The sequence below is a fragment of the Cupressus sempervirens genome, chromosome 3 (assembly GCF_028749045.1).
Source record: "Cupressus sempervirens isolate cs-2001-9-10 chromosome 3, ASM2874904v1, whole genome shotgun sequence".
In the NCBI taxonomy this organism is placed as follows: Eukaryota; Viridiplantae; Streptophyta; class Pinopsida; order Cupressales; family Cupressaceae; genus Cupressus; species Cupressus sempervirens.
Window position 1 is genome coordinate 1,094,735,966 of NC_143120.1, and position 25,224 is coordinate 1,094,761,189.

Sequence of the window (25,224 nt, forward strand, 5' to 3'; positions counted from 1 at the left end):
GTTGCTATGAAGAAGACTAAATCAAGACAATCACCTTCCTAGTAATCAAGGGTCTCTTCTGAACACTATACGATGGTTAAGTCCATGGATGCACCTCGGGACCCTATGGATGACTTTGTGGATGATTCCCCTACTGATGATCTTTCGGTTACGAAGGTAGTGGAGATTGTCCGAACTCCTGGTCAGGACCCTATTCTTTCTCCTGCCCCTACCTTTGTGTTGGATGTTCCTCCTAGCCCTACTGGGGGCCAGGGTCTTGTACTCTCTCCTGCCCTTGCCCCTATATCAGATGCTTCTCTTGGTCTTGTGGGGGGCCAACTGCCTAAGGGCTCTTCTAGGGAGATTGTTGTTGCTTCTGATTCCCCTGGGCTCCATTGTTCAGTTTCTTCTGGGGATTGGCTTGTTGAGGCAGCTAAGGTTGAGGATGGTTGGATTGCGGTAAAAAGAAAGAAAACTAAGCCATCTTCTACTCCTTTAGAAATGAACCTCTGATTGTGCAAGGGAGCCTCAAAATCAAAGGGAAAATAGTGAGCTTCATTGTAGTATTTGGCTCTCATTTGTCTTCTAGCTAGTTTTTCAGTTTTGGCTTGTGATAGGCTTTCTGTCACCTTGGTTACCTTTTGTTTGGGGGGCGACCAATTTTGCTTTTGTTGCTTCTAAACTTATTGAAAATCTTTAGACTCATACAGTGTTTCAGGCACCCTTCGAAACCTGTTTTCCTTAATCAAAAACAACTATAGACATGTTGCTACTACTTAAAATACAAAAATTGGAGAGTGAAACATAAAATAATTGTGCCCTTATAGAGGACTTTGAATGGACAATCAAATGCCACAAAATCCATTTCCACAAAATGTGGAAAATCTCATACATTATGCACAATTGTATTATAATAGTATATTTTAAACTCATCCCTTTAACTAACTACCTTAAGATGGAGACTAGATAACAAAGCACACACACTTAACAAGAACACACCTCTTTTTAAAAATATATTATTGGCTAAAATAATGTAATATATAGAAAATTAAACAAAATCAATTTGTTCATCTTATAGAATCTTGGTAGCACAACAATTTGGATTTAAAATTTAACTCCTTAGTTACAAATTTCTATACACTATATGACATATAATGCTTACCAATATTCTTTCAAGAAGAATTATTCATAATTTAATTAAATATTAGTTTCTATTAGTTTTGTTGTGAAATAGATTGAAAATTTCTAAAAGGAAATAAAAATAGAAAGTTTGCCTCTTTTATATAGTGGAGAAAATAAAAACAGAAAAACACATCAGTTTGAAATATGAAGTAGACAAATGACTAAATAATAATCTTTCTAATATCTATTTATGAAAAAAAAAAAAAATTACCAAATCAAATTACAATAGAAAAACAAAAATAGGATCCCATAAATCTATTGTTTGCTTATGTCAATATACAATTATAATTAACTCTAGCACTTAAAAAAAGTAAAAACTTTGTAAAATTCTTATTGCCGTTTCACACGAGCCGAAACAAAAACAGAACCTTTGTCACCACGACCAATACGTAAATCTTCATCCAAATATGTTGTATCAACCCACCTGTAAATGAACAACATTTATAGTCAATATGCATTTCATATACAACCAAGACTAGTTCAATGAGGAAAAGTTTTTATAGAAATAATAATATATAAATCTTGACTTTTCTCTTCAATCATAGATATGAGGTTAAACAGTTGTAAATTATATATCCTAATAATCCCTTAAGTTTTATTGAATACAATTAGATTTTAAAAATACATAGAAATAACTAGCTTCTGCACTGTTAGTTTATTTTGAAGGTGCATCGCTTCATAGAATATACTTTTCTCTCTTTCTTTTCTATCAATTAATTTTATGATCTTTTGTTTAAGAATGCATATTCATATTGTCATGAATCTTTTGCAAATTAGATGTTTTCTTGAGAAAAAATGCAAGTGCCACTTAACTGAGCCATTCAAAATCATATATCAATCCAGCTAACTATGAACCTACAACATATCTAAAATTTCAGAAATCAATTGTTGAAGAAAAAGCTTATTTTACTGTAGCCTATCCCATTGTGTTAGGAGAAAATGAATTAAATGTCTCACCCCTTCGGATTTAGCCAATCTAAAGGTATCACTGGAGATTGCCATTTGCCAATGCTAACGAAGAAGCTTTCAAATGTTACATCGATTCTGCTGGACTCCTTCCCAGGTGTAGATGACTTGACAGCCGTTCCCTTGATAACCAAACGTCCTACATTAAATAACAAACCGTTTCTAATTAATCATAGCGGCTCCTGTATCAATAGAGATCATTACTTCCTATTATTCTCGTCAGAATTATCGTTCTCACCTTTTGTGCCAAAGAAGACAAAATCAGCAATATTTTGTACACTTCCTCCTTGTAAGTCAATAACCTGCATGACAACATATCATATGATAACTATTTTTATGATATAACATGGTTCCCTTGCTCTGCAACTAGGAAACATCATATGGTTGTTTGATTTAATGTATATTATTGCTAAACTTCAAAGATTTGTATCTTTCCTCTCGAAATCCTTTATGTTTGTGAAATTGAACATATTTATTAAAATAAATCAATAGCAGATTTATGGATATCAAGCAACATATAACAAAGATTTATAAGGTTCACCATAAAAGCTACATCCACCCTCAAGCAAATTATTGATCAACGGTTTACAGATACAATTCTCATGTTACTTGCACACAACATCAGTATCCCATTTTATAACCCCATGTACCCATGCAGCTGCTTAAGGGCAATTTGTGCTTAAAATTTAAGCAACAGCAGTGTCCCCATGTCATTTTTAAATCACGGGAAAGGGATAATCTAGAATCAATTCCTATTTTTTTGGTGCAGCCAGTCCTTAAATAAACGGGGTTTAGAATAAGCAGTCGCTGCTTATTGAGAAAAAAGCCACATGGCTGGACACAAATTTTTTTCCTATTTTTTATTGTCTCCTATTTTTTCTCAAGAAATTTATCTACAAAATTTATTATTAATTTTTTTATTCAAACACTCTATTTTAGATGTCTGCTAAGAAATAAGCAGCAAACATCAGTAACCATGGGGCCACCAGTTCCACATATTGTTGCTAAAATAGTTGGGCAGCAGCTACTAGCCAAAATAAGCTTAGCAGCTGCATTGGGACCTGCAAGCAAATACATCAACAATACACATAATGCAAAGAGCAAAAGGATTTGGAGGGAAACATAAGTGACTATTGGGTTTCACATGCAATAATCTCCCACTTGAAACACAAACACTGTTGCTGCAAACCGTCAATATCAAATAACATCAAACCAATCTTGGAGAGAATTATGCCATGTTACCAGATTCGCCTCTTGCACTAGCATAGTCTAGTTTGACTCATTGCATATGCAAATTTGTGTCAAATTTGGGCAAAATTCAGTTGTAAGCTTCCAACTTTGGCCCAAAATCTATCAGACGGACCCGATCCAAATTTTGGGGAATTTCCAACGAATTTCATTCCCAATAGCTAAACTTGGGTCGACTTTGGGCTATAAACATATTTTTTTGAATTTTATAAAGTTAATTTTTTTCGCCTACTTTGATCTATTTGAATTTCAACCCTCCAACCCAAACAAAGACCACCAAAAAGACCAAAAGCTATGTTTTCTGTCATTTGTGCATTTATGTTGAAAGGTGATTGTTGCATGCTCTAAGCTTTGTTTGCGGGCTATTACTACATGGTTGCAGGTGTGGAAAACTCCTCAAAGACATTGAAGAGGAATAATTTTAACAAAACAGGTAGAGTTTTGTTGCTTTTGTTTGTTTTTTAAACTCTGTTTTTGCATCATGTTTCACAAAATGAATTGGGCTTCTCGAGAAGCATTTTCTTTTTTCCATTTTGGTTTGTAGCTTTGTGTGTTGTTTGTAGATTTATAAAAGGACAAGTGTTTCTAGCACTGGGAACTTCTGATTCTAAATAGACCTATGCTCTGCACTATGGAAATAAGTGGAAATGGTTCAAAAAATGCCATGTGGAGGTTATGCTTGGATTTGCAGCCATTGCAAAGATAAATATAGTAGATCTTATAGTAGAGTGAAAGCACATTTGTGCCTTATCCTCAAAAGGACATTAATTTTTGTACACATCAGCCAAGAGTTGATGGGAAACTACCTAAAACTCTTCTTGCAAACTATATTGTGAACATATATATTTAAGAGCAAAAACAAGCAGATGAAGCATTTGGGAATGCAAATGTTCATCATTTGCGAAAGTCTAGAAGTAAAACTTAAAAAAAATCTATAGCTTCAGTACCACTTTCAGCAAACAACCCAAAGAGGGCCATCCATTCTTGCATGTTCCTCAAGAGCTGGTGACAAATAGGAGAGAGAAGGGGCCCCTAGAAATGTCATTTCAGAATGAGGCTCAAGACATTACCAAACAAGACATAGGGAGAGGCATCTATGCAAATGGGTTGACATTTAATGTTGTTTTCTCACCATATTGGTGAAAATGACGACACCAATTCATGAGGCTCCAAGGGGGTTTAAGGGTCTGGATCAAAAGAAGGTGCGCACCTCTTGATTGGGCAAAAAGGTGAAACATGTAGAGGATTCCTTGCAACTCATCAAGAATTCATGGATTGAAACATGTGTGTCCATAATATCTCATGGATGGAAAGATGCAAGTAATCGTCCTTTGGTCAATGTTATTGCAATGTCCACAAGAGTTGCATTATTTTTGAGTTATGGATTATGAAGGACAGTTGGAGGATGATCCATTCACTGTAAACATTGTCATCCACGACATTGAGAAAATTAACCCTCAAAATGTTGTTAAGATAATAACAACCAATGCCAAAATTGTAGGGTTGTCACGTTATTGGTTGAGAAGCACTTTAAACACATTTTTTGGACACCTTGTGTTGTCCACTCATTCAACCTAATGCTGCAAAAAATTGACAATAAAATTGAGTGGATCAAAATAATGTATGAAGATGTAATGTTCCCATTATAAAATAAATAATAAATCAAACTTTGGTTATAGGCCGATTGATTTAATGTATCTCGGACCCATTTTTATTTTGTTTTCGTATTTTGTGTCGCCGTTGGCTATCTTTGTACACCCTCGGAAAGTTTCCTAACGGGTATTTAAGCACAGCTTGTAGGTAGTTTGTAGGCATGCTTTGGATTATTTTGTCTCTGTACTGCAAATTCCTGTTGGAGTTCTCTGTAATTCGCCATTTCGGAAGTGAAAGATCTTCCCTATTTGGCTTGTGCGATTTCGGTGGGATTCAACCCTCACCCTATTCCATCGGTGTTCAACTCGATCTATATCCGGCAAATTGGAGTGCCATCATTATTTGCAAATACTTACATGTATATCAATTTGTGAATGTTCTTCCATACTTGTATTGGTGTTATTAGGTAACTCTGGCAAATGCAATCATAAGCAACATCTTCTGTACGGCCATTGCCTGGCACCCTCGTTTGTATGGTTTCCACACACCCGTACGACCCCATCACCTTGCCATAACATCTCCGTATGGCCTCTAAACATTCACCGTATGGAAACCATATTCTCCCTTCCAAACGACTACTTGCTCATCGTATGGCCACCCCCTGCCCACTGTATGACATCACCACACTGCTCTCGTACGGCTCACTACTAACCCTGTACGACCATCATTCCTTGCCTACCGTACGGCCTTGGGAAGTCTGTACGGATAGCTTGTCCCACCAACAACATTGATTTTTAACACATACCTCCCTCCTACACACTGTACGGCTCAAGAACTTGGCCAAATTTTCCGTACAGGCTTCCACAGCTATATTTTGGTGGTATATATCTGGACCGGACCATTACAGTGGTATCAGAGCTTTTGATCTTGCCTACTTGTGGAAGTGAATTCAAGTTTATACTCGGAGGAGAAGACAAAATAACCCTATTGATAGAATGGCAGATCATCAGGATCCTATGACAGAACTCATGAATCTTTTAAGAGAGCTGAACAAAAATCAAATGCAAATCAACGAAACCCAAAGGCTTATGCAGGAAACACTACAAAAATTGGCCAAGGGAAAGATAACAGGAGAACAAAATGGGCATAGCAACGATTCTGTTTCTGGAAGGACAAACTTTCAACCCTCTCGCTCTTGACCCTCGATACCCATCTTCCTTCCAAGGACGAAAGCACCACACAAAAGAAGAGAGGCCACTTTTGAGGAAATGCAAGAAAAACTTCGGGAAGATTGGCGGAACGCAAATATGGAAGGAGATATATCTTACAGAGACTGTTGATCTAAGAATGAGGTATTCTGGCAGAGGAAATTGCAGTTATTTTAATGATGATCTCAGGAGAAAGATCGGAAAGGTGAACTTATCGCCATTTGATGGATCTAGAGTCGTTACTACACAGTCATGGGTCCTATAGGCAGATACCTATTTCCAATTCAATCCAATGCCCGAAGAGGAAGCAATCAAGTTCGCAACACTTCATTTGGAAGGAGTGGTGGCATCATGGACTGGTCACTCTCGGTCACAACCAAGTGACCTCTTATGTTGAGTTTACTGAGAGACTCATTGATCATTTTGATGGGAAGGATCCTGAGCTAAACTTCAAAGATCTAGCTCAGCTAAAGAAAATAGGCACGGTAGACAACTATGTCACTGAGTTCCAAAGGCTATCAATATTAGTCATAGACATCTTTGAAAGACGTCAAATTGTGTTATTCATGGATGGCTGAGAGAGCCTTTGAAAGGCTGGATCAAAGGGTTCAACCCAGTACACTCAACGAAGCTATTAAGAAGGTGCGTGACATGGCCGCATCTTCCTCCAAAACTCGAGCAGTTACACCAACACCATTCCCACAAGAAGGCAAAGACAAGGAGCCAATTCAGAAAAAACCTCAATTTGACGAAGATTCTCGGCAAGAATTCCGGAGGAAAAAGCTTTGTTTCATGTGCAAAGAACCATGGGGTCCTGGTCATTGCTGCCTTGGGAAGGGAAAGATTCACTACATTGAGGTGATGCCTAATGACGATGAAGAATAAACACTTGTAGCGACTGACAAAGAAATTACCCAGCAGGAGAGGATAAATGCCCTGATACAAAAAGGGGGTTCCATTATGACCCTCACTACATCGACTGGAGGTGGTATCTTCAGAGTTCGCGGTACACTTCACGGAAAATGAGTCCCAATCATGATTGATAGTGGCGCCACACTCAATTTCATCAATTCATTTTTGGTCACTAGTAAAGGCCTACACGCAATTGAGTGTGGAGGATTTGAGGTTAAGGTTGCAGGAGGAACCTTGTTACCTTGCACTCATGTGATCCTACGGCTACAAATTTCCATGGGAAACTATACCCTGGCAGATGATTTCTTTGTCATAGATTTGGTTGATACTGATATCATTTTGGGCATCCAATGGTTGGAAACTCTTGACTAGTACACTCAAAGTTTCAAAAGGATGAAATTTTCATTCGAGATGGATGGCAAGGTGGTGTTGCTAAGAGGAATGTCAAATAAAGGATCAAGGGAAGTCACAATCGAGAAAATCGAGGCAATTTTTAAACAGGATTTGGCCCCAGATGTAGCAGTTAAAAACAAGATAGTCAACACCTCACGACATTCCTTGGATAAGTGGCGGGCTCATCTATTGGTTGAGTATTCCAAGAACACTTTTGCATGTGAGTTGATGGATGGTTATGTACATGATGGAAGATACAAGGTTATTAATGACATCATTTACTTCGACGGGAAGATCTACTTAGTGCCTGAATCGGAACTGAACGAGCTGATTATGGAAGGTTTCTTAGAACCAGGTTTGCATTTGCTTGAGGACAAGCAAATTTTGGGACAGGAGGACTGTAATGTTCCCGTTATAAAATTAATAATAAATCAAACTTTGGTAATGAGCCGATTGATTTAATGTATCTCGGACCCATTTTTATTTTGTTTCCATAGTTTGTGTCACCGCCGGCTATCTTTGTACACCCTCAGCAAGTTTTCCGACAGGTATTTAAGCACGGGTTCTAGGTAGTCTGTAGGCATGCTTTGGATTATTTTGTCTCTGTACTGCGAATTCCTGTTGGAGTTCTCTGTAATTCGCCATTTCGGAAGTGAAAGATCTTCCCTATTTGGCTTGTGTGGTTTCGGTGGGATTCAACCCTCACCCTGCTCCGTCGATGTTCAACTCGGTCTATATCTGGCAAATTAGAGTGCCATCATTATTTGCAAATACTTACATCTATATCAATTTGTGAATGTTCTTCCATACTTGTATTGGCGTTATTAGGTAACTCTAGCAAATGCAATCATAAGCAACATCTTCCGTACGGCCATTGCCTAGCACCCTCGCTTGTACGGTTTCCACATACCTGTACGACCCCATCACCTTGCCATAACATCTCTGTACGGCCTCTAAACACTCACCGTACGGCAACCATAGTCTCGCTTCCACACGACTACTTGCTCATTGTATGACCAGCACACCGTACGACATCACCACACTGCTCTCGTACGGCTCACTACTAGCCCCGTACGACCATCATTCCTTGTCCACCATACGGCCTTGGGAAGTCCGTGACAGCCTATCCCACCGACAACATTGATTTTTAACACATACCTCCCTCTTGCACACCATATGACTCAAGAACTTGGCCAAATCTGCCGTATAGGCTTCCACAGTTGTATTTCGGCGGTATATATCTGGACCGGAACATTACAAGAGATGCCCATAAGATCCAAATGTTTGTCACAAACTGCCATATCACGTAGACCATATTGAGACAATTCTCGAGATTGGAGTTCTTGAAGATAAGTTAAATTATTTAAAATTTAAACATGTTTTAGACATTAGTTTAGTAATATTTCTATGTTATTAAGTTTAAAATTTGATATCCTAATAGACTGTTGAGACTAGTTGTGCCTCCAACACTATTGTTTTGAGACATCTTGAGAAGGTTAAAGAGGCATTATGTAGAATGGTAATCAATGTTAATTGGAGACAAGAGCAAATGCCATTAAGGCAATGATACTAGATGACTCTTGGTGGCATCATGTTGAGTACCTCTGAAGATTCACTGAGCCTATATTGAGCGTGATATACACCGACTTAAATAGACCTTTCTTAGGTGAGGTATATGATGCCATAGACTCCATGATTGAGGATATTAAAAAAATCATAAATGAGAAAGAGCAAGATCCTAAAGAACTATTCTTCAAAGAACTACGGAAAATCATGGTGGAAAGATGGAACAAACTAACTACCCCTTTGCATCTCCTTGCCTTTGCATTGAGCCCCAAGCATTAGAGTTAGTCAATCCTCAAGGAGATTACTACTAGTGTTGCACTATACAAAGATCTTAAAGTTGGTCACAAGAACAAGGCAGCCCTTCATAGACTCTATATTGATTACATATGACCTATGATGATGGCTAAATTCACGAGTTTTGCAAGCATTGATGATTGTGGTCACGAGGATCTTGAAAACAAAAATAATGCTAATGCTCATAAATGGTGGTACTTCCATGGATAAATTAACCGATACCTACAACCCATTGCCATCAAAATTTTATCAAAAGTAATTAACTCTTAATATTCTAATATCTAAATTCTTGTTGATGAATATTAAATTTATATTTTTAACTTTTTAATTGAAAACACTTAAACTCTCTAATTTCTAAATTGAAGATCTTGATAGTGTTGGTAGTGGGCTAGCGTTCCTCATGGGGTTCGCAACATGGCTTAACCACCACCTATCTCTTCTATAAGCCTAATGGTTGTAGTGGGCATTTATAGGTCAATCTTTTGTTGCAACCAGAACCCTAAATGTTAACAAGCGGTATCAGAGCTTGGTCACAAGTTCGAATCCACATAGGCTGTGGCAAGTGACGCAGGGAGGGGGATTGTTGGCAATGAGCCAACGCCCCTTGCGAGGTTTGCGACATGACTTAACCGCCCCATGTGTCTTCTATAAGTCTAGTGGTTATATTGGGCATTGATAGGTTGATCTTTTGGTGCAACAACAACCCCAATGGTTTATAAATAGGTTGCTAGCTCTTCATCATCCAAGAAGAACTAGAGAACATACTCCATCCACTCAATAAAACATAATGGGCCACATTCCAAGAAGGTAGAAGACTTGGTCTATGTGGAGTCAACTGTGAGGCTCATAACACACGAAGAAAATACCTAAAAAAGGGGAGGCAAAGCACTGTGATGTTGAACTAAAGTGTGCAGAGTCAGAAGGTTTGATTGCCTTCCTTGACGCACTTGCAACTAATGATGATGATCATGAGCTACCTAGTGATATTGAGACTAACTGCGAGGTTCACATTGCTAGTACCAATGCCAGTGACAATGTATGTGATTCTAATTTTCCACGCCTATGATCATGATATGTCTAATGATTCTTTATGATTTTTTATCAATGATGGTTGATTGATAACGTTGACATTATTATTTTTGAATTGAAACATTTGATATGGTGGTGTATTTGGCATTTTGTTATGTCATTTGGACTTAAACATTAATTAAATGGTGGTGTATTTCTGTATGTTGCTTTAATGTCAGCGTAGCGATGCATGAACTTATTTGCTAGTGCATATACATACATATCTATTTTAAAAAACACATGTATTTTTGTACAAACGAACCCAAACAAATTCAAACCTACCCCCAAAAAATTTTGAGCAAATTTCGAACTCGAATCCAAACCTGTAACTTAGAAAATATGCATGACGTTAATTTTGTAAACCCCTGTTCGCAAAAACTTCAAATTTGTCTTCTCTGTACTAAGTCACAGTGAATAAAACAAACTCCATTAGCATCTTCATGAACTTTGTGAATCTCCTCCAACTGCATTTCATCTAGTGATTACATCAAACAAGGCCTTATAATTCTCACAACAATAAAATGGAACAAGCCCTTCTTTTGTCATCAGACATTGTTTACAACCCCTATAATTATAATCAGAATTTAGGCCACTCCCTACCATTTGACCCTAGAAACCATTTGTCACAACATAAGGCTTCTGAGGAAGATTCAAATCTCTACCAACAAAGGACTTATTCTACATCATATTTTAAATCCTAAACAACCTTGGTGAAACAACTGAAGAAGATACCCTACAAGTTTTCAAGAGAACTATCAGACATAAAGAGATTACCTTGAGGATACTATGCTAGGACAACCTCATTAGCAAATCCGCAAATGAAATACAAACTCAAGTTGGTTTCATCCAACACCACTTTGACATTTTCCTCTGTAAGTGCTAGACCCTTTGTGTAAGGTGGACTAAAAATTCTTTGAACATCTCTCCAAACATATTAAAATATGTATTTATATCATTGAACACTTTCTCACTTGTTTTTAATCTTAACCCGTGCAAAGCACTTTCTGCTCCAAATTTTTGTTTGGCAAGTAATTCCTTACTAAGAGAAGCTTGACGAGACTTTTTTTCCATGCGCTTACTTCCTTGTGGTCAAACATTTGAGGAGGGTCACAGTTTTTTGGTGCCCCAACAAGATTACCTTTTTTTTGTGTCACTGCGGCTTTTGTGCATATGTCTCTTTTTGGCATCTCTACATCTATATATTTCTTTGGTGGTGTAGGCTCGTCTTTAGTAGCCATGCCTACAACTCTTTTGTATAAGTTATTACTAAGAACTGGTGTAATTCTTTCTCTAAGAATATCTCCTCTGCAAATCCACATAATCCTTGAAGGGTAGTTACGCTCCAAACCCGATATCAAGCCACTCTTGCATAAACTCATCTTGCATTTCCAAGAAAGTAGGCTCTTGTTCTCTGCATTGTTCAGGTCTTTGGGAAAATGTCGACATCATTGGCCATGGGTAGGATCACTCTGTGTGAGGCCTCTCATTGACAAAATTATCACTATGCTCATTGCATCCTCCATTGGTCTTTCTTTTGGCTAAAATTCAAAGGGTTTTGCCAATTTGTTGTTTTCTCTTCACCAATGTCTCACTAAGTTGTTTTTGTTAGAAACTACAATTGGAACAATTGTTATGTTGTCATTGATGTCAAACCTTATTGGTGAGACAGTTGCTACCTGAGTAAAGTGTCATATCAAGATGATTGACGAAGAGGATTTGAGAAGAAGACGTAACTAGAGGACCTAGTGGAAAGGTTGGGTTATGTGGAATTACAATGGGCACTTGATCAATTGGACTTTGACAAGATAATGTTTTGTTTAATCATAACACTAAGTGGAGAAGATAATTTTGTTGAAGCCTAGAAGAGATGATCAATGAAGGACCAAATGCATAGGCTAAACTAAGCTACAAAGCAGAAGATTAAGGAACTTATAGTTGTTGTGTTGGTGTCGACTGAGTGAACAGTAGAAACCGAGAAAATATAGTGTTGATCAAGCACCAATAAAGCTAATGACGGGCCCGCTCTGATACCACTAACGAAGGTATGCTCTGATACCACTGATGAAGTACTGCTCTAATACCACTGATGAAGGTACGCTTTGATACCACTGACAAAGGGCCACACCACCCTTACCAACTCATGACAAAGAATGCAACAAGATCTCTCAAGATCCAATCCAAACCCAAGCTAGCCCAGATCCACACTTTGGTAGAAACCTCTGAGATCTCAACTTGTGCTCGCAAGCCACCAAGCAACCTCCTTGTTTCTAAACCGCAGTCACTAGCTCTTCTCCAACCTAATCCAAGATCCAAGTGTAAACTGCCTCACATTCGGCGCTCTGTCTACACACTCACAAGTCCATCACAATCCTGCTGTAAACTGCCTCACATTCGGCGCTCTATTCACAGACTCAGGAAAACTCACTCTTCACTTCCTCCTTCTCTTTCACACCTTGAAGCCTTCACACTTTTCCCAAGCTTCCACTTCTTGAGCTACTCCTCCTCAAGCTACTCCTTCAGCTTCTCCTTGAGCTTCTACTTCTTGAGCTCCTTCTTGAGCTTCTCCTTGAGCTTGATTTAGAAATGCTCATATGCCTTGCTTAAATAGGCACTTACCACCCTATGCATGACTTATCCACAACCTTCTAGAATTCCTCCACAACCTTCTACAACTTCCATAACCTTCTACAATATCCACAACTTTCTACAATATTCATAACTTTCTAGAATTCTACCCACACACCTCGATAAATGGAATGACAACCATTTATTTTTTATTTTTTCTATTATGCCACCTATGCACCTCGAAAATAGAAATTCTCTTTTCCTTTCTTTTCTCCTTTTTCCCCTTTTTAAATTTTTTTATTATTTCTCCTCTAATTTTCGTCACTCTCTCTCCTCCACAATTTTATTTTTTTATTTTTTTTCAATAATTTTCCCATGCAAGATGCTCCTGCATCAGACTCCCCCGATAGATAGAAAAGTGTGTCCCACACTTTGATGCCAAAAGAAAGGTCTACCACCATCTTCATCTTCACCAAAGGTTTCCACCTCGACGGGGACAAGAAAATCACCATGCACATCTTCCACATTTGCATTACTCTATCAAACACCCGAATCTCAACCATCCAATTAGCATGCTCACTCCCAGGAACAAACTGAACATAATGCTTCATTAGCAAACTCTCATTCACATCAACAACTAGTGAATCCACACCAGTAGCAACAAACCCTCCAACAACAACCGGATCATCCACGACCAAGTGCTCTGCAACATACAAGTCACCACCAACATCAACTAGATCATCCACGATCAAATGCTCTGTAGTCTCCATGTCAAACTCAACCAACTGATCATGAAAACCAATCTCCATCCCAACATCAGCAAGGTTAAGAATATCCTCAGCAATGTTAGCCGACTGGATGGCTCCGGCAGTGTTTTTGTAGCCGACGGTCCGGCGGTAAATAGTTTGTAGCGGATAGAATAATGGTGGCCGACGAACTCCTTCGGGAAAGTTCGGCGGTAGTATTTATACCCCCTCCAGGATCATTGTAAATCATCATTCATCTACTATTGCGAATATTATTCTGCTATTCTGCTATTATTGTCGGTATGTGTTGACTTCTTTACCTGTACGGTAAACATTTGGCGCCGTTGCCTTATGAATCTGGAAGGTGGGAGGAATGAAGATTAATGCCAAATCAGCTTAACAAGGATCGGAATAAGGCGAAGGGGAAAGATGGAATCCGTATTGCGCAAGAGAATTTAATTCTAGCACAGCAAGCCGAACGCCGACGAAGATTTCAGAGGATTGCCGACGGAAACCGAAGTGCGGAGGAATTGTTGGAGGAGACTCGGCAGCGGGTGGAATTGGTGGAAGAAGCATGGGAGGAGTTCTTGAATTTGTGTTCGCTGAGGGAAGAAACTTCAGACGGGAGAGCATCAACTCGCACGGCTCGCAGTGCCGACGGAGCACGAGCGTGGAGTGACCTCTTCGTCCAGGATAGACTTCCGCGGGAAACAATTTCGGAGGATCCTTCGTCTTCACCAAGGTTTGCAGTTGTTGACACCTTCGGTGTGGGAGACCAGTCCGCCGGTGTGGGAGTACAGACTGTCGGTGTGGGAGTTCAGATTGCCGGTTTGGGAGTGCCGACTGCCGGTGTGGGAGTGCCGACCACTGTAGGAGTGCAGGCCTCCAGAGTTATGGCGGGACCCAAAGAAAAATTACCAAAATTTGAAGGCGATGGTACAGTCGACCCCCTTCGACATTGTAAGACATGTGAGACGATCTAGCAGGCAAATGGAATCACAGACGCTGACGAATGGGCCAGGCAATTTCCGGCAACCCTACGGGGTGTCGCGATTGATTGGTTTTCGGATATGGATCCGCAGAAGCTGGATACATGGGATAACATTAAAAAGGAGTTCTTGGCGGAATTTAAACTCTTGCGAGATGATAATGAAATTGTAGCGGAAATTTTCAATACCAAGCAAGGGAAGCACGAATCTGTTCGTGTCTACGCTAGGAGATTGAAAGACTTAATAAACAAAATGGAAAGCAAGCCAGCGGATGGATTGCAAAAAAGGTGGTTTGTGAACAGCCTACGCTCGAAGTTGCGGAGGAAAATGAAAATTGTGCCACCGTCATCATATGCCGATGCTTACAACAAAGCACTCGACCTTGAAAGTGCGCAGAAGACAAAGAAGAAGAAAACCAGCTCCTCTGACTTTGATGATGATGAATCCGTTGAGGATGATAGCAACGACGACGAAGGTAGTAACAAAAAGGTTCGTGCCTTACAGAAGGATATGGTTCGAATGATGAAGGAGTTTAAAAATATGCAAAAAGAGCCAAAAGGTAATGAATTGTGGTGCACGGAATGTAAGACCGACGGTCATACTAAAGGATCGTGTCCGAAGAACCAATTCTGTGACATCTGTCAGATCATGGGACATTCGACAAAGGACTGCCCCTTTAACATGAAAACAAGAGGATCTTCGCAGGTGCTTCTCACACAGGAGGCCTCCCCGTCAGGTAGTAACGGAAACACGAATGCCGTCGGTGCTACATCTGGAGGCTACAGGAATAATCGGTGTGGACAAAATAACAACAATAATAATACCAATACAAGCAAAAGCCGGATTCAGTATGATGCAAACGGACGACCAATTATTCAGTGCAGAGCATGTAACTTGTGGGGACATTTTGCGCGGGAATGTCCAACAGCAAATACACCTCAACTATTGTGCCGATGGTGCGGACCCGGCGATCACGATGACTCAAAATGTCCAAAATCCGGAGTGAACTTGATCACGGTTGGAGCCGAGGAGGAAGAAGTTCTGGCAATTACGCGGCAACAAGAAAAAGAATACCCGGACCCCGCCAAAGAAAAGGAGAAATTTGCGGCAGCACGGGCGGAGGTTGGAAAAGTATCTCAAGCAGTAACTCCTCTGGACACCGCCGCCACTTCAGCAAGAAATTCCGCAGAACAAAACATAGTACAACAAATTTTGCAAACGGAGGTGCAAGTAAAGGTAAGTGATTTGCTTCTCACCATGCCCCAACTTCGTTCTGCTCTCTCAAATATGGCAGGGGAATCGAGCCTGCAGAAGGGAAAGTTACCGAGAGAATCCAGTCAACGGAAAGAAAAGGAAATTGTTGCCGGAGGTGAAGATCAGATGTTGTTGGCGCTGACATCCGGACGGCACCCTGTGGTTGTCGAGATGGGGATACTTGGACATGTTCTCACAGACACCATAGTGGACGGAGGGTCCGGCGTAAATGTATTGCCAGAAGAAACTTGGAGGAAACTTGGACAACCGACACTGTGGCCTCCAAGGTTTCAGCTACTAACCGCCGATCAACATGGAATTAAACCACTAGGTATCCTCATGGCACAGCCGGTAACCATTGGCACCCAGCCATTCCTCATGGATTTTGTGGTGATTCCATTGAAAAGGAAAGGATATGATGCCATCCTGGGCCGCGGGTGGCTTATCGAAGCAAGAGCTCGACACGACTGGAAGAAGAACACTTTATCCCTAGAAAGTAAAGGCCGCCGATTCGTCATTGATCTGCATACCCAAATGGTAGGGGAAGAGGCTCTGTCATCAGATTTTGACGGAGAGGATGATGAAGGTAGACGACGGATGGAACCGGATCAGGAGGGTGTCCTCCGATTGGACGGAGGAACAACGGATGATGACTTGGATTTCGTCAACGGTCTCTATCACTGGCAAATGGGGGACTATGAATTATTTCACAGCTGTAATGTTCTGTCAATTGAGAACGACTATCCAAAAGAGTTTACTGAAGTAAAGGAGGGGGAGGCACCGTTGGATGTTACACCCGCCCATGCATTCAGTAAAGGTCAGACAATTAAGTACAACGAAGCTCCACTGCAAACAATGAATTTGGGGGACGAGGCAGAGCCGAAGAACATACTAGTCGGAGATAACTGGGATCCAGTACTGAAGGTTGCGGCATTCAAGATATTTAAGGACTACAAGGATGTGTTTGCATGGACATACAAGGACCTCAAAGGAGTACCGCCGGAATTGTGTGTGCACCGCATTCTGCTGGTGGACGGAGCTATACTTGTACGGAAGCGACCCTACAGGATGAATAAGAACTATGCCGCACGCGTTACGGAGGAAATCAACTGGATGTTGGCATTATCTTCAAAGCACAGACCAGCAAATGGGTGTCACCAATAGTCATTTCCTTAAAGAAGGATACTATTCAAATCCGGATATGCGTTGATTTCAGATGCCTGAATGCAGTAACAATCAAAGATCCTTTTCCGATTCCATTCACAGATAGCATTCTGGAGGAGGTAGCGGGACATGAAATCTACTCTTTTATGGACGGGTTCTCCGGATATAATCAGATCTCTATAGCGGAGGAAGATAAGTTGAAGATGACGTTTGTTGTTGAAGATGGGGTCTACGCGTACAATCAGATGCCTTTTGGGTTGTGTAATGCACCGGCCACATTCCAGCGGATTATACTGCATATCTTCGACAAGATGTCTGTGGGAAATTTCAAGGCCTTCTTGGATGATTGGTCAATATTTAGCATAGAGGACGGACACCTGGAAGCACTTGGTGAGTGTATGGAGAGATGTCGCAGGGCCCGGCTAGCATTGAACCCCAAGAAGTGCCGATTCATGGTTCCACACGGCAGACTGCTCGGACACATTGTCTGTAAGGAAGGATTAAAGACGGATCCCGACAAGGTGAGAGTCATTCTAGAAATGCAGCCATCTACTAATGTCACGGAGGTAAAATCTTGTCTCGGACACAGGTTATTATCGGAGATTTATTAAAATTTTTGCCAAGGTGTCCCAGCTGTTAGATAAGCTAACGTGCAAGGAAGAAGCATTTAGATGGGAGAAAGAGCAGGATGAGGCATTTGAAGGGCTAAGGGTACGGCTGGCTACGACACCCATCCCGGCATATCCGGATTGGAATAAAGAATTTCATGTTCATGTGGATGCCTCCAATTATGCGATCGGCGCAACCCTGGCACAGACTGGTAATCACGGATTGGATCATCCAATATACTTTGCCAGCCGATTGCTATCAAAGGCCGAGCAGAACTACAGCACGACTGAAAGAGAAGCTTTGGGAATGGTTTATGCTGTGCAAAAATTTCGCCATTATTTGCTTGCTACACCGTTTGTGTTTTATGTTGATCACCAGGCCCTATTGTACATGATTAACAAACCCGTCATCCAAGGGAGGATCAGCCGATGGTTGCTACTATTGCAGGAATTTACTTTCAAAATCATTGTCCGGCCAGGAAAGAAACACGTCAGTGCCAACCACCTGTCATGGATCAAAACAGGGGAACCAGCGGATGGTGTAAATGACGACTTCCCTGACGCACAACTATTTCAGATTGGGGTGCTGCCGGAGTGGTAGAGGAATATTGGTGAATACCTCTCAACAGGATAGTTCCCCACGAGGATGTCACCAAATGATAGGCGCAAGTTGATAATCAGGAGTCGTACATTTCAATTAATCAATGGGTTTCTCTACAAAATGGGGCCGGATCATATTCTTCGACGGTGTGTGTTGGAAGAAGAGATACCGCAAGTTTTAAAAGCACATGAGGGTCCCGCAGGAGGACACATGGGGCCGGACACCACTGCGCAGAAGATATTGCTCCTAGGACTCTGATGGCCGATGGTGTACAATGATGCATGGGAATGGGTCGTCGGATGTGACACTTGCCAACGGACTGGGAAGCCGCTGAAGAGAGATTTCATGCCACTTCAACCCTCTCATGCGCAGGAACTTTTTGAGCGATGGGGACTAGATTTCATTGGACCACTGAGGGTGAGCAAGACTCGACGGTGTCGCTACATCATTGTTGCAACGGAGTACCTGACCAAGTGGGTGGAGGCTCGTGCGCTACCAGATAACTAGGCCGTCAGTACCGCGAAATTTATTTATGAACAGATCATCACAAGGTATGGAATCCCATTACAATTAACAAGTGATAGGGGAGGTCATTTTGTTAATCATGTTATTTGACTGCTCACCACTCAGTTCAAGATTTATCATTCACTATCAAGTCCGTACTATCCAAGAGCAAACGGGCAGGCAGAGGCCACCAATAAAATTTTGGTATCCATCATCTACAAATCCTGCGCGGTGGAAGGTGCGGATTGGGAAGAGAACTTACCTGCTGCCCTCTGGGCGTACCGCACGGCATACAAAGTGACAATCGGGCACACACCATTCCATTTAATGTTTGGACAGGAAGCAGTGGTCCCCGCAGAATTTGTGATTCCAAGTCTCCGAATCGCGTTGGAAAACAAACTGTATGATGACGGAAGCCTCCAAGAGCGATTGAATAATTTGAATAAACTGGAGGAGAAACAGTTGCTGGCACAGTGGGCAACAGAAGTGGCGCAAAACAGGCGCAAACTCTGGCATGATAAGCATTTGAAACGTAGCAGATTTCAGCCGGGACAGTTAGTACTGAAGTATGACGGCCGTAATGAAATCAAGCCGGGCAAATTCAAAGTGCGATGGGTTGGACCGTATCAGATCCGAGAAATTGGCGACACTGGGGCAATGAAATTGGCAATCTTGGACGGACAGGAGATAGCTCAGCCAGTTAATGGGTCCAATTTGAAACCATATCGGGTAAGGAAGTTCTCGCCGTCGTTGAATCCTTCCTTGTCGTCAACACAGCACTCTCTGGCGGCGGCGGCGTCCAAAGATGCCCCAGGTACCCCTGTTATTTCAGGAATTGAATAAAAAAATTAAAAAAAAAAAAAAAAATTTGAAGAAAAAAAAAAGAAAAAAAAAAAAGAGAGCCGCAGAAAGGCCCCGCGGGCAGCACCTGCCGGAGGCCCTGCGGACAAGTAGGACCCCGCGGGCAACACCTGCCGGAGGCCCCGCAGGCAACACCTACCGGAGGTCTTGCGGACAACACCAAACGGAGGCCCCGCGGGCAACAGCTTCCGCGAAGAAAATAAAGCCCCGCGGGTGTCAGAGAAGACTAAAAAGATTCCGCTGAAGAAACGCAACAAACAAGCCAATGGTACATTCAGAGCTATGAAATAGGGTATGGAAATTCATTGATGCGCAGTTGGTAGATAAAGGCGTCTTCATTCAACTCTCCCAGGACCATGGCAACCATGATGATGGTCTGAATTCCCTGACGACGGACAAGAAGAAAAACTTAGTCGTGCTCCGTCGCGTTTTCAAGAGCCGTCGCATTTTCAGGAGAAAACTTATTTTGCAGAATGGTGGGAATAATTTGCTTTGCAGTCCAAATGCAGATTGTTAGAAATCCGATGAAGCCCGTTGTTTGAAAGCAATCGCCCATTTCTTACTTAACGATGAAATCTCATATGAGACGATGAATTCTGAAACTGTTGTTTCGAGGAATGATCGAAAAAATCATTACAGGGGAGTGAGGTTTGTTAGGGCTCGTGGAAAATCTACTATAGAGATACGAAACCCTTCAGTTCTTCTTACAAAAGTACACAGAAGTTTATGAGTGTGTAGTGGCGGTCAGCGCAAAAGAAATTGAAGCTAATGGTCCGCGGGAGAAGATAAAGTCCCGCGGGCCCTCAAGCCATTACGTCTCCACCACAGGGGCCGCGGATAGAAAAGAGAATAGCCGCGGGTTAAGACACTTCAACCTCCTCCCTCTCAGACTTTCTCTGTGGGAAATTTAAATAGCCAGTGCATGGTGTGAAGCTCTTCTGCGGCTCGTTTTTTCCCTTCCACGGATGGTACTGCGCGGATGGTTATCTAGCTAGCACTTCTTTGGTTCGGCTTGCATGCAATAGGAGGAATAAACCATTTTTCTGCATGGAGTCAGCAGGCAAGCGGAAGCCGTGGAAGAGTCGGTAGCAAATATGGAGAAGAATTCAAGAGTTTTGGTGTCGGGAATTCAAGTTGCAGGCCCCTCCGGTTCCAGTAGCAAGAAACAGAAGACCAAGGAGGAACTCACTTACATCACCGTCCAGTTTGAGAGTCTTAGTGGAAGCGAATGCTGGAAGTGGTGGCAGGAGATCCTGGAGGCAGACCAGATTAAACAAATTTTGATACGGGCACAGGTACATTGGGCTATTCAGCTTCCCATCTTTTCCATTCGGATGTTCGAATCAGTATTACGCACCATGATAGAGATATAGTGTCCAGAGCAGAACAAGTACATTCTTGTACAAAAAGCAGCGGATGACGGTGTCCTTTAAACCAAGAGATTTCACCAGGGTCTTCGGCATTCTTGGCCCTGGCGGGAAGAAAGTGGAAATAAAGAATCACAAACTGTCACAGGAACGAAAGGAGCATTGGATAGCTCTAGTATGCAGGGACCTTACACCCATGGAGAGGGAGGCAACAGTCCAGGGGACAAGGTGTAGAGGGCTTCGCAGGGACTTTATTCGAGAGGGTCATTGGCGTTGTATCATGGACGTCATCAAGAGCAGGTTGACAGGTGCCACCCGAGCTTCAGATATCACATTGCCACAGATTGTGTTTATGAATGGTATCATGCAAGGAGTGGTATATGATTGGGCCTCAGTGCTTGCCGACAGGATGGAAGAATTCATGACGCTCCAGCACCGAACATTTTTCATGTCGCACCATGCCATCGGATTGTTTCTAGAGGCAACAGCTCACCAGATCCCAATGGATGGCTTTGAGGCTCCTCCACGGGGCAAGTTGGCAGACAGGGAGCCTCCCATATTCTACTGGCGACACCTAGATACAGGAGGGTCAGCAGCTGGCCACAAGAAAGTACTCCGCGAATTGGCCCCTCCCAGAGAGACAGATAGCAGACAGGAGGGCACTTCAATGAGTGACGGGGCTGAATCTGTGGAAGAAGAGGAGAGCACATCGGCTGAAGTTGATGGTGAGACAGCAGGTAGTGGGCCCACATTCTTTACCCCGCCTTAGCTGTCAACTTCAGCGCACTTGACTATCTCTTCGACAGTCATTCCGGCCTTTGGTCAGCGCCATGCCTCGGTTCTTATGACTCCTCCAGCGGAAGCAGATGTCCCATGGACAGTGACGGAGGTGGTTCCACAGACAGTGACAGATGCCGTCCCACGGATAGTTGCCGAGCCATTGCCGATGGCTGTAGCGGAGGTGATTCCAGTTGCACCAGCGGATGCCACTATCGCACAGTCACCACTACCACAATCTGAGCCGCAGGTTCAGTTGGAGGTCATTGATTGTGATGCAGTGGTCACCGTTTCATCATCTTTTTTAGCAGAGGCCGAGTCAGCCCAGCCCGTACCGGAGATGAACACGGAGCTTGCGCGGGTCGACCAACAGGAGGTGATGGATAGAGCTAGTGAGTTTCTGAGGCAGCAGTTCCGACTCACTCCGACGAAGCGGGGTCCCTCCATTCAGTCTCCTAGGCGTTCAGAAACATGGCCAGCGGAACTCCAGCCTCAGCTTCAGAACAAGGGAATGCCACATGCCGTGGTTGCGCCAACAACACAGACGGCGGCACCGGATGTGGGCATGGCTCCCGCTGACGAGGAGGGAAACAGTGATGCAGAATGGTCATTGGAGGCCTTCGCCAAGGACTATGGGTCAGATGAGGACAGGTGCCGGGATTACCTCAAGACTATGAAATCTGCATTGAAGAAGGGCCACGATGTGGCAATTCAGGCCCTAACTTGGCGGAGGGAGTGGCACTTGATCAGAGCATATATCCGTGGGATTTGTCCTCGGCGATTCGAGACTTGCTTTATAGACAGGGGCTGGCCGGCAACGGAGACAGCTGAGATGCTGGCAGATTGGGCCACGGAGCCGGAATTGGGACCCATTGACACTCCTATGATGAAGCTGGCACATGAGGTTGTGGGATTGTACAAAGATGTTTACTACGGTTGTCAGCGTGCGGAGGCGAACAGGGTTGCAGCAGAGCGATCATTGGCAGCTGAGACTAAGGCTAGATAGAAGCTAGCCGCCGACTTGGCCGACCAACAGGCAGCATGGGCCACAGAACGGGCAGCACTACTGGCAGATTTGGCACCCGTGGTGCAGGAGAAGGACTTGGCTAAGCAAAGTACAGAGGCAGTGGTTCGAGATAAGGATGCGACTGAGCATGAGATGCAGTTAGCCAGGACGCAGGCCATGGACGCGACACTTCTTCTAAAGGAGGCCGTCGAAGTCAACTCTCAGATCCAGACAGATCTCCGCATCAGGATAGAACAGGTGTATGAGTTACGTCGCCAGCACCACACTTTTGGGACGCCCCCTTCTCTCTAGATTTTCTGTAGTCTGTAAGTTGTCTCCTAATTTTATGAGTCGTCGGGAGACGACTGTTTTTTTGGGGGGGATGGTGTTAGCCGACTGGATGGCTCCGACAGTGTTTTTGTAGCCGACGGTCCGGCGGTAAATAGTTTGTAGCGGATAGAATAATGGTGGCCGACGGACTCCTTCGGGAAAGTTCGGCGGTAGTATTTATACCCTGTTCGGGATCATTGTAAATCATCATTCATCTACTATTGCAAATATTATTCTGCTATTATTGTTGGTATGTGTTGACTTCTTTACCTGTACAGTAAACAAGCAACAACCTCTATTTTCTCTATAGGTTCTGCATCAGGCTCCACAAACTGATCAGCAAAACCATCCTCTTCCACCTTGACCTTCTTAGCTTGATCAACCAATCTAGCATCCAACCGAGCAAACATCTTAGAAAAATTCCTCTCCACTATATCATGGATTTTTGCAATCATCTTAGGGTCCAATCCTCTTGGAGCCATCTCCCAAGATCTTTGTAAACCCTCTGCAACAAATCCTTCCCACGCTCCTTGTCACAACCTTGAATTGTTTGCAAGTCAGATCGCAACCTGCCACCTCGCACGAACAATCAGGAACCACATCACAAGTCTAGGACCACGGATTTGCAATCCACAAGCTCTCTACGATCATGCCTCAACAAGTTTAGTCTTCCATCTACGCATCCATCGAATCAATCTACATGTCCTCCCAAGGTCCTGGTGCAAACTACCTCAGCTTCGGCAATCTGTTTACACGCTCAGGAACTCCCACACTAATAAACTTCACCCAACCAAGATCCTGGTACAAACTGCCTCAGGAACTCCTGCTCTGATACCACTAATGAAGGTACGGCTCTGATACCATTGACGAAGGTATGCTCTGATACCACTGATGAAGTACTGCTCTAATACCACAGACGAAGGTACGCTCTGATACCACTGACAAAGCGCCACACCACTCTTACCAACTCATGACAAAGAATGCAACAAGATCTCTCAAGATCCAATCCAAACCCAAGCTAGCCCAGATCCACACTCTGGTAGAAACCTCTGAGATCTCAACTTGTGCTCGCAAGCCACCAAGCAACCTCCTTGTTTCTAAACCGCAGTCACTAGCTCTTCTCCAACCTAATCCAAAATCCAAGTGTAAACTGCCTCACATTCGGCGCTCTGTCTACACACTCACAAGTCCATCACAATCCTGTTGTAAACTGCCTCACATTCGGCGCTTTGTTCACAGACTCAGGAAAACTCACTCTTCACTTCCTCCTCTTTCACACCTTGAAGCCTTCACACTTTTCCCAAGCTTCCACTTCTCGAGCTACTCCTTGAGCTTCTACTTCTTGAGCTCCTTCTTGAGCTTCTCTTTGAGCTTGATTTAGAAATGCTCATATGCCTTGCTTAAATAGGCACTTACCACCCTATGCATGACTTATCCACAACCTTCTAGAATTCCTCCACAACCTTCTACAACTTCCATAACCTTCTACAATATCCACAACTTTCTACAATATTCATAACTTTCTAGAATTCTACCCACACACCTCGATAAATGGAATGACAACCATTTATTTTTTTATTTTTTCTATTATGCCACCTATGCACCTCGAAAATAGAAATTCTCTTTTCCTTTCTTTTCTCCTTTTTCCCCTTTTTAAATTTTTTTATTATTTCTCCTCTAATTTTCGTCACTTTCTCTTTCCTCAACAATTTTTTTTTTTTTTTCAATTTTTTTTTTTTCAATAATTTTTCCATGCAAGATGCTCCTGCATCAAAAGCTTAAGTATCAAAAAAGTTGGACCGAGCGAAGACATTGTAAGTCAAGCAAGACAATTAGTGATGACCAGTTATCTAATGATGACCGAGACCAAAGAACACAGTATTGATCAATTGTCAACATTTGTTATTTTGTGAAGGAATTGAGATTCCCAGCAACATAGTTGAATTTTTGGATTGGTCAAAGCACATGAAGGATAAGTATTGATGAACTGGAGCATTTAATGTTTGAGAAACCGTGTTTGAGCATTTCTAGACATGAATTCAA

The 25,224-nt window shown here is 42.4% G+C and overlaps 1 protein-coding gene across 2 annotated transcripts in view; it reads right to left on the bottom strand.

Moving 5' to 3' along the window:
- Window positions 1-1,323: 1,323 nt before the first annotated feature.
- The window catches only part of LOC149570597 (fibrillin protein 5 homolog), a 119,186-nt gene continuing 95,285 nt past the window's right edge, over window positions 1,324-25,224 (bottom strand). For both annotated transcript variants that reach the window (XM_089823176.1, XM_089823175.1), the window contains 3 exons: window positions 2,366-2,429; window positions 2,119-2,266; window positions 1,324-1,585 (listed from right to left, as the gene is read on the bottom strand). In XM_089823176.1, coding sequence (XP_089679302.1) covers window positions 1,492-1,585; window positions 2,119-2,266; window positions 2,366-2,429 — 306 coding nt within the window. In that variant the 3' untranslated portion in view covers window positions 1,324-1,491. The remainder of the gene's footprint in view (window positions 1,586-2,118; window positions 2,267-2,365; window positions 2,430-25,224) is intronic.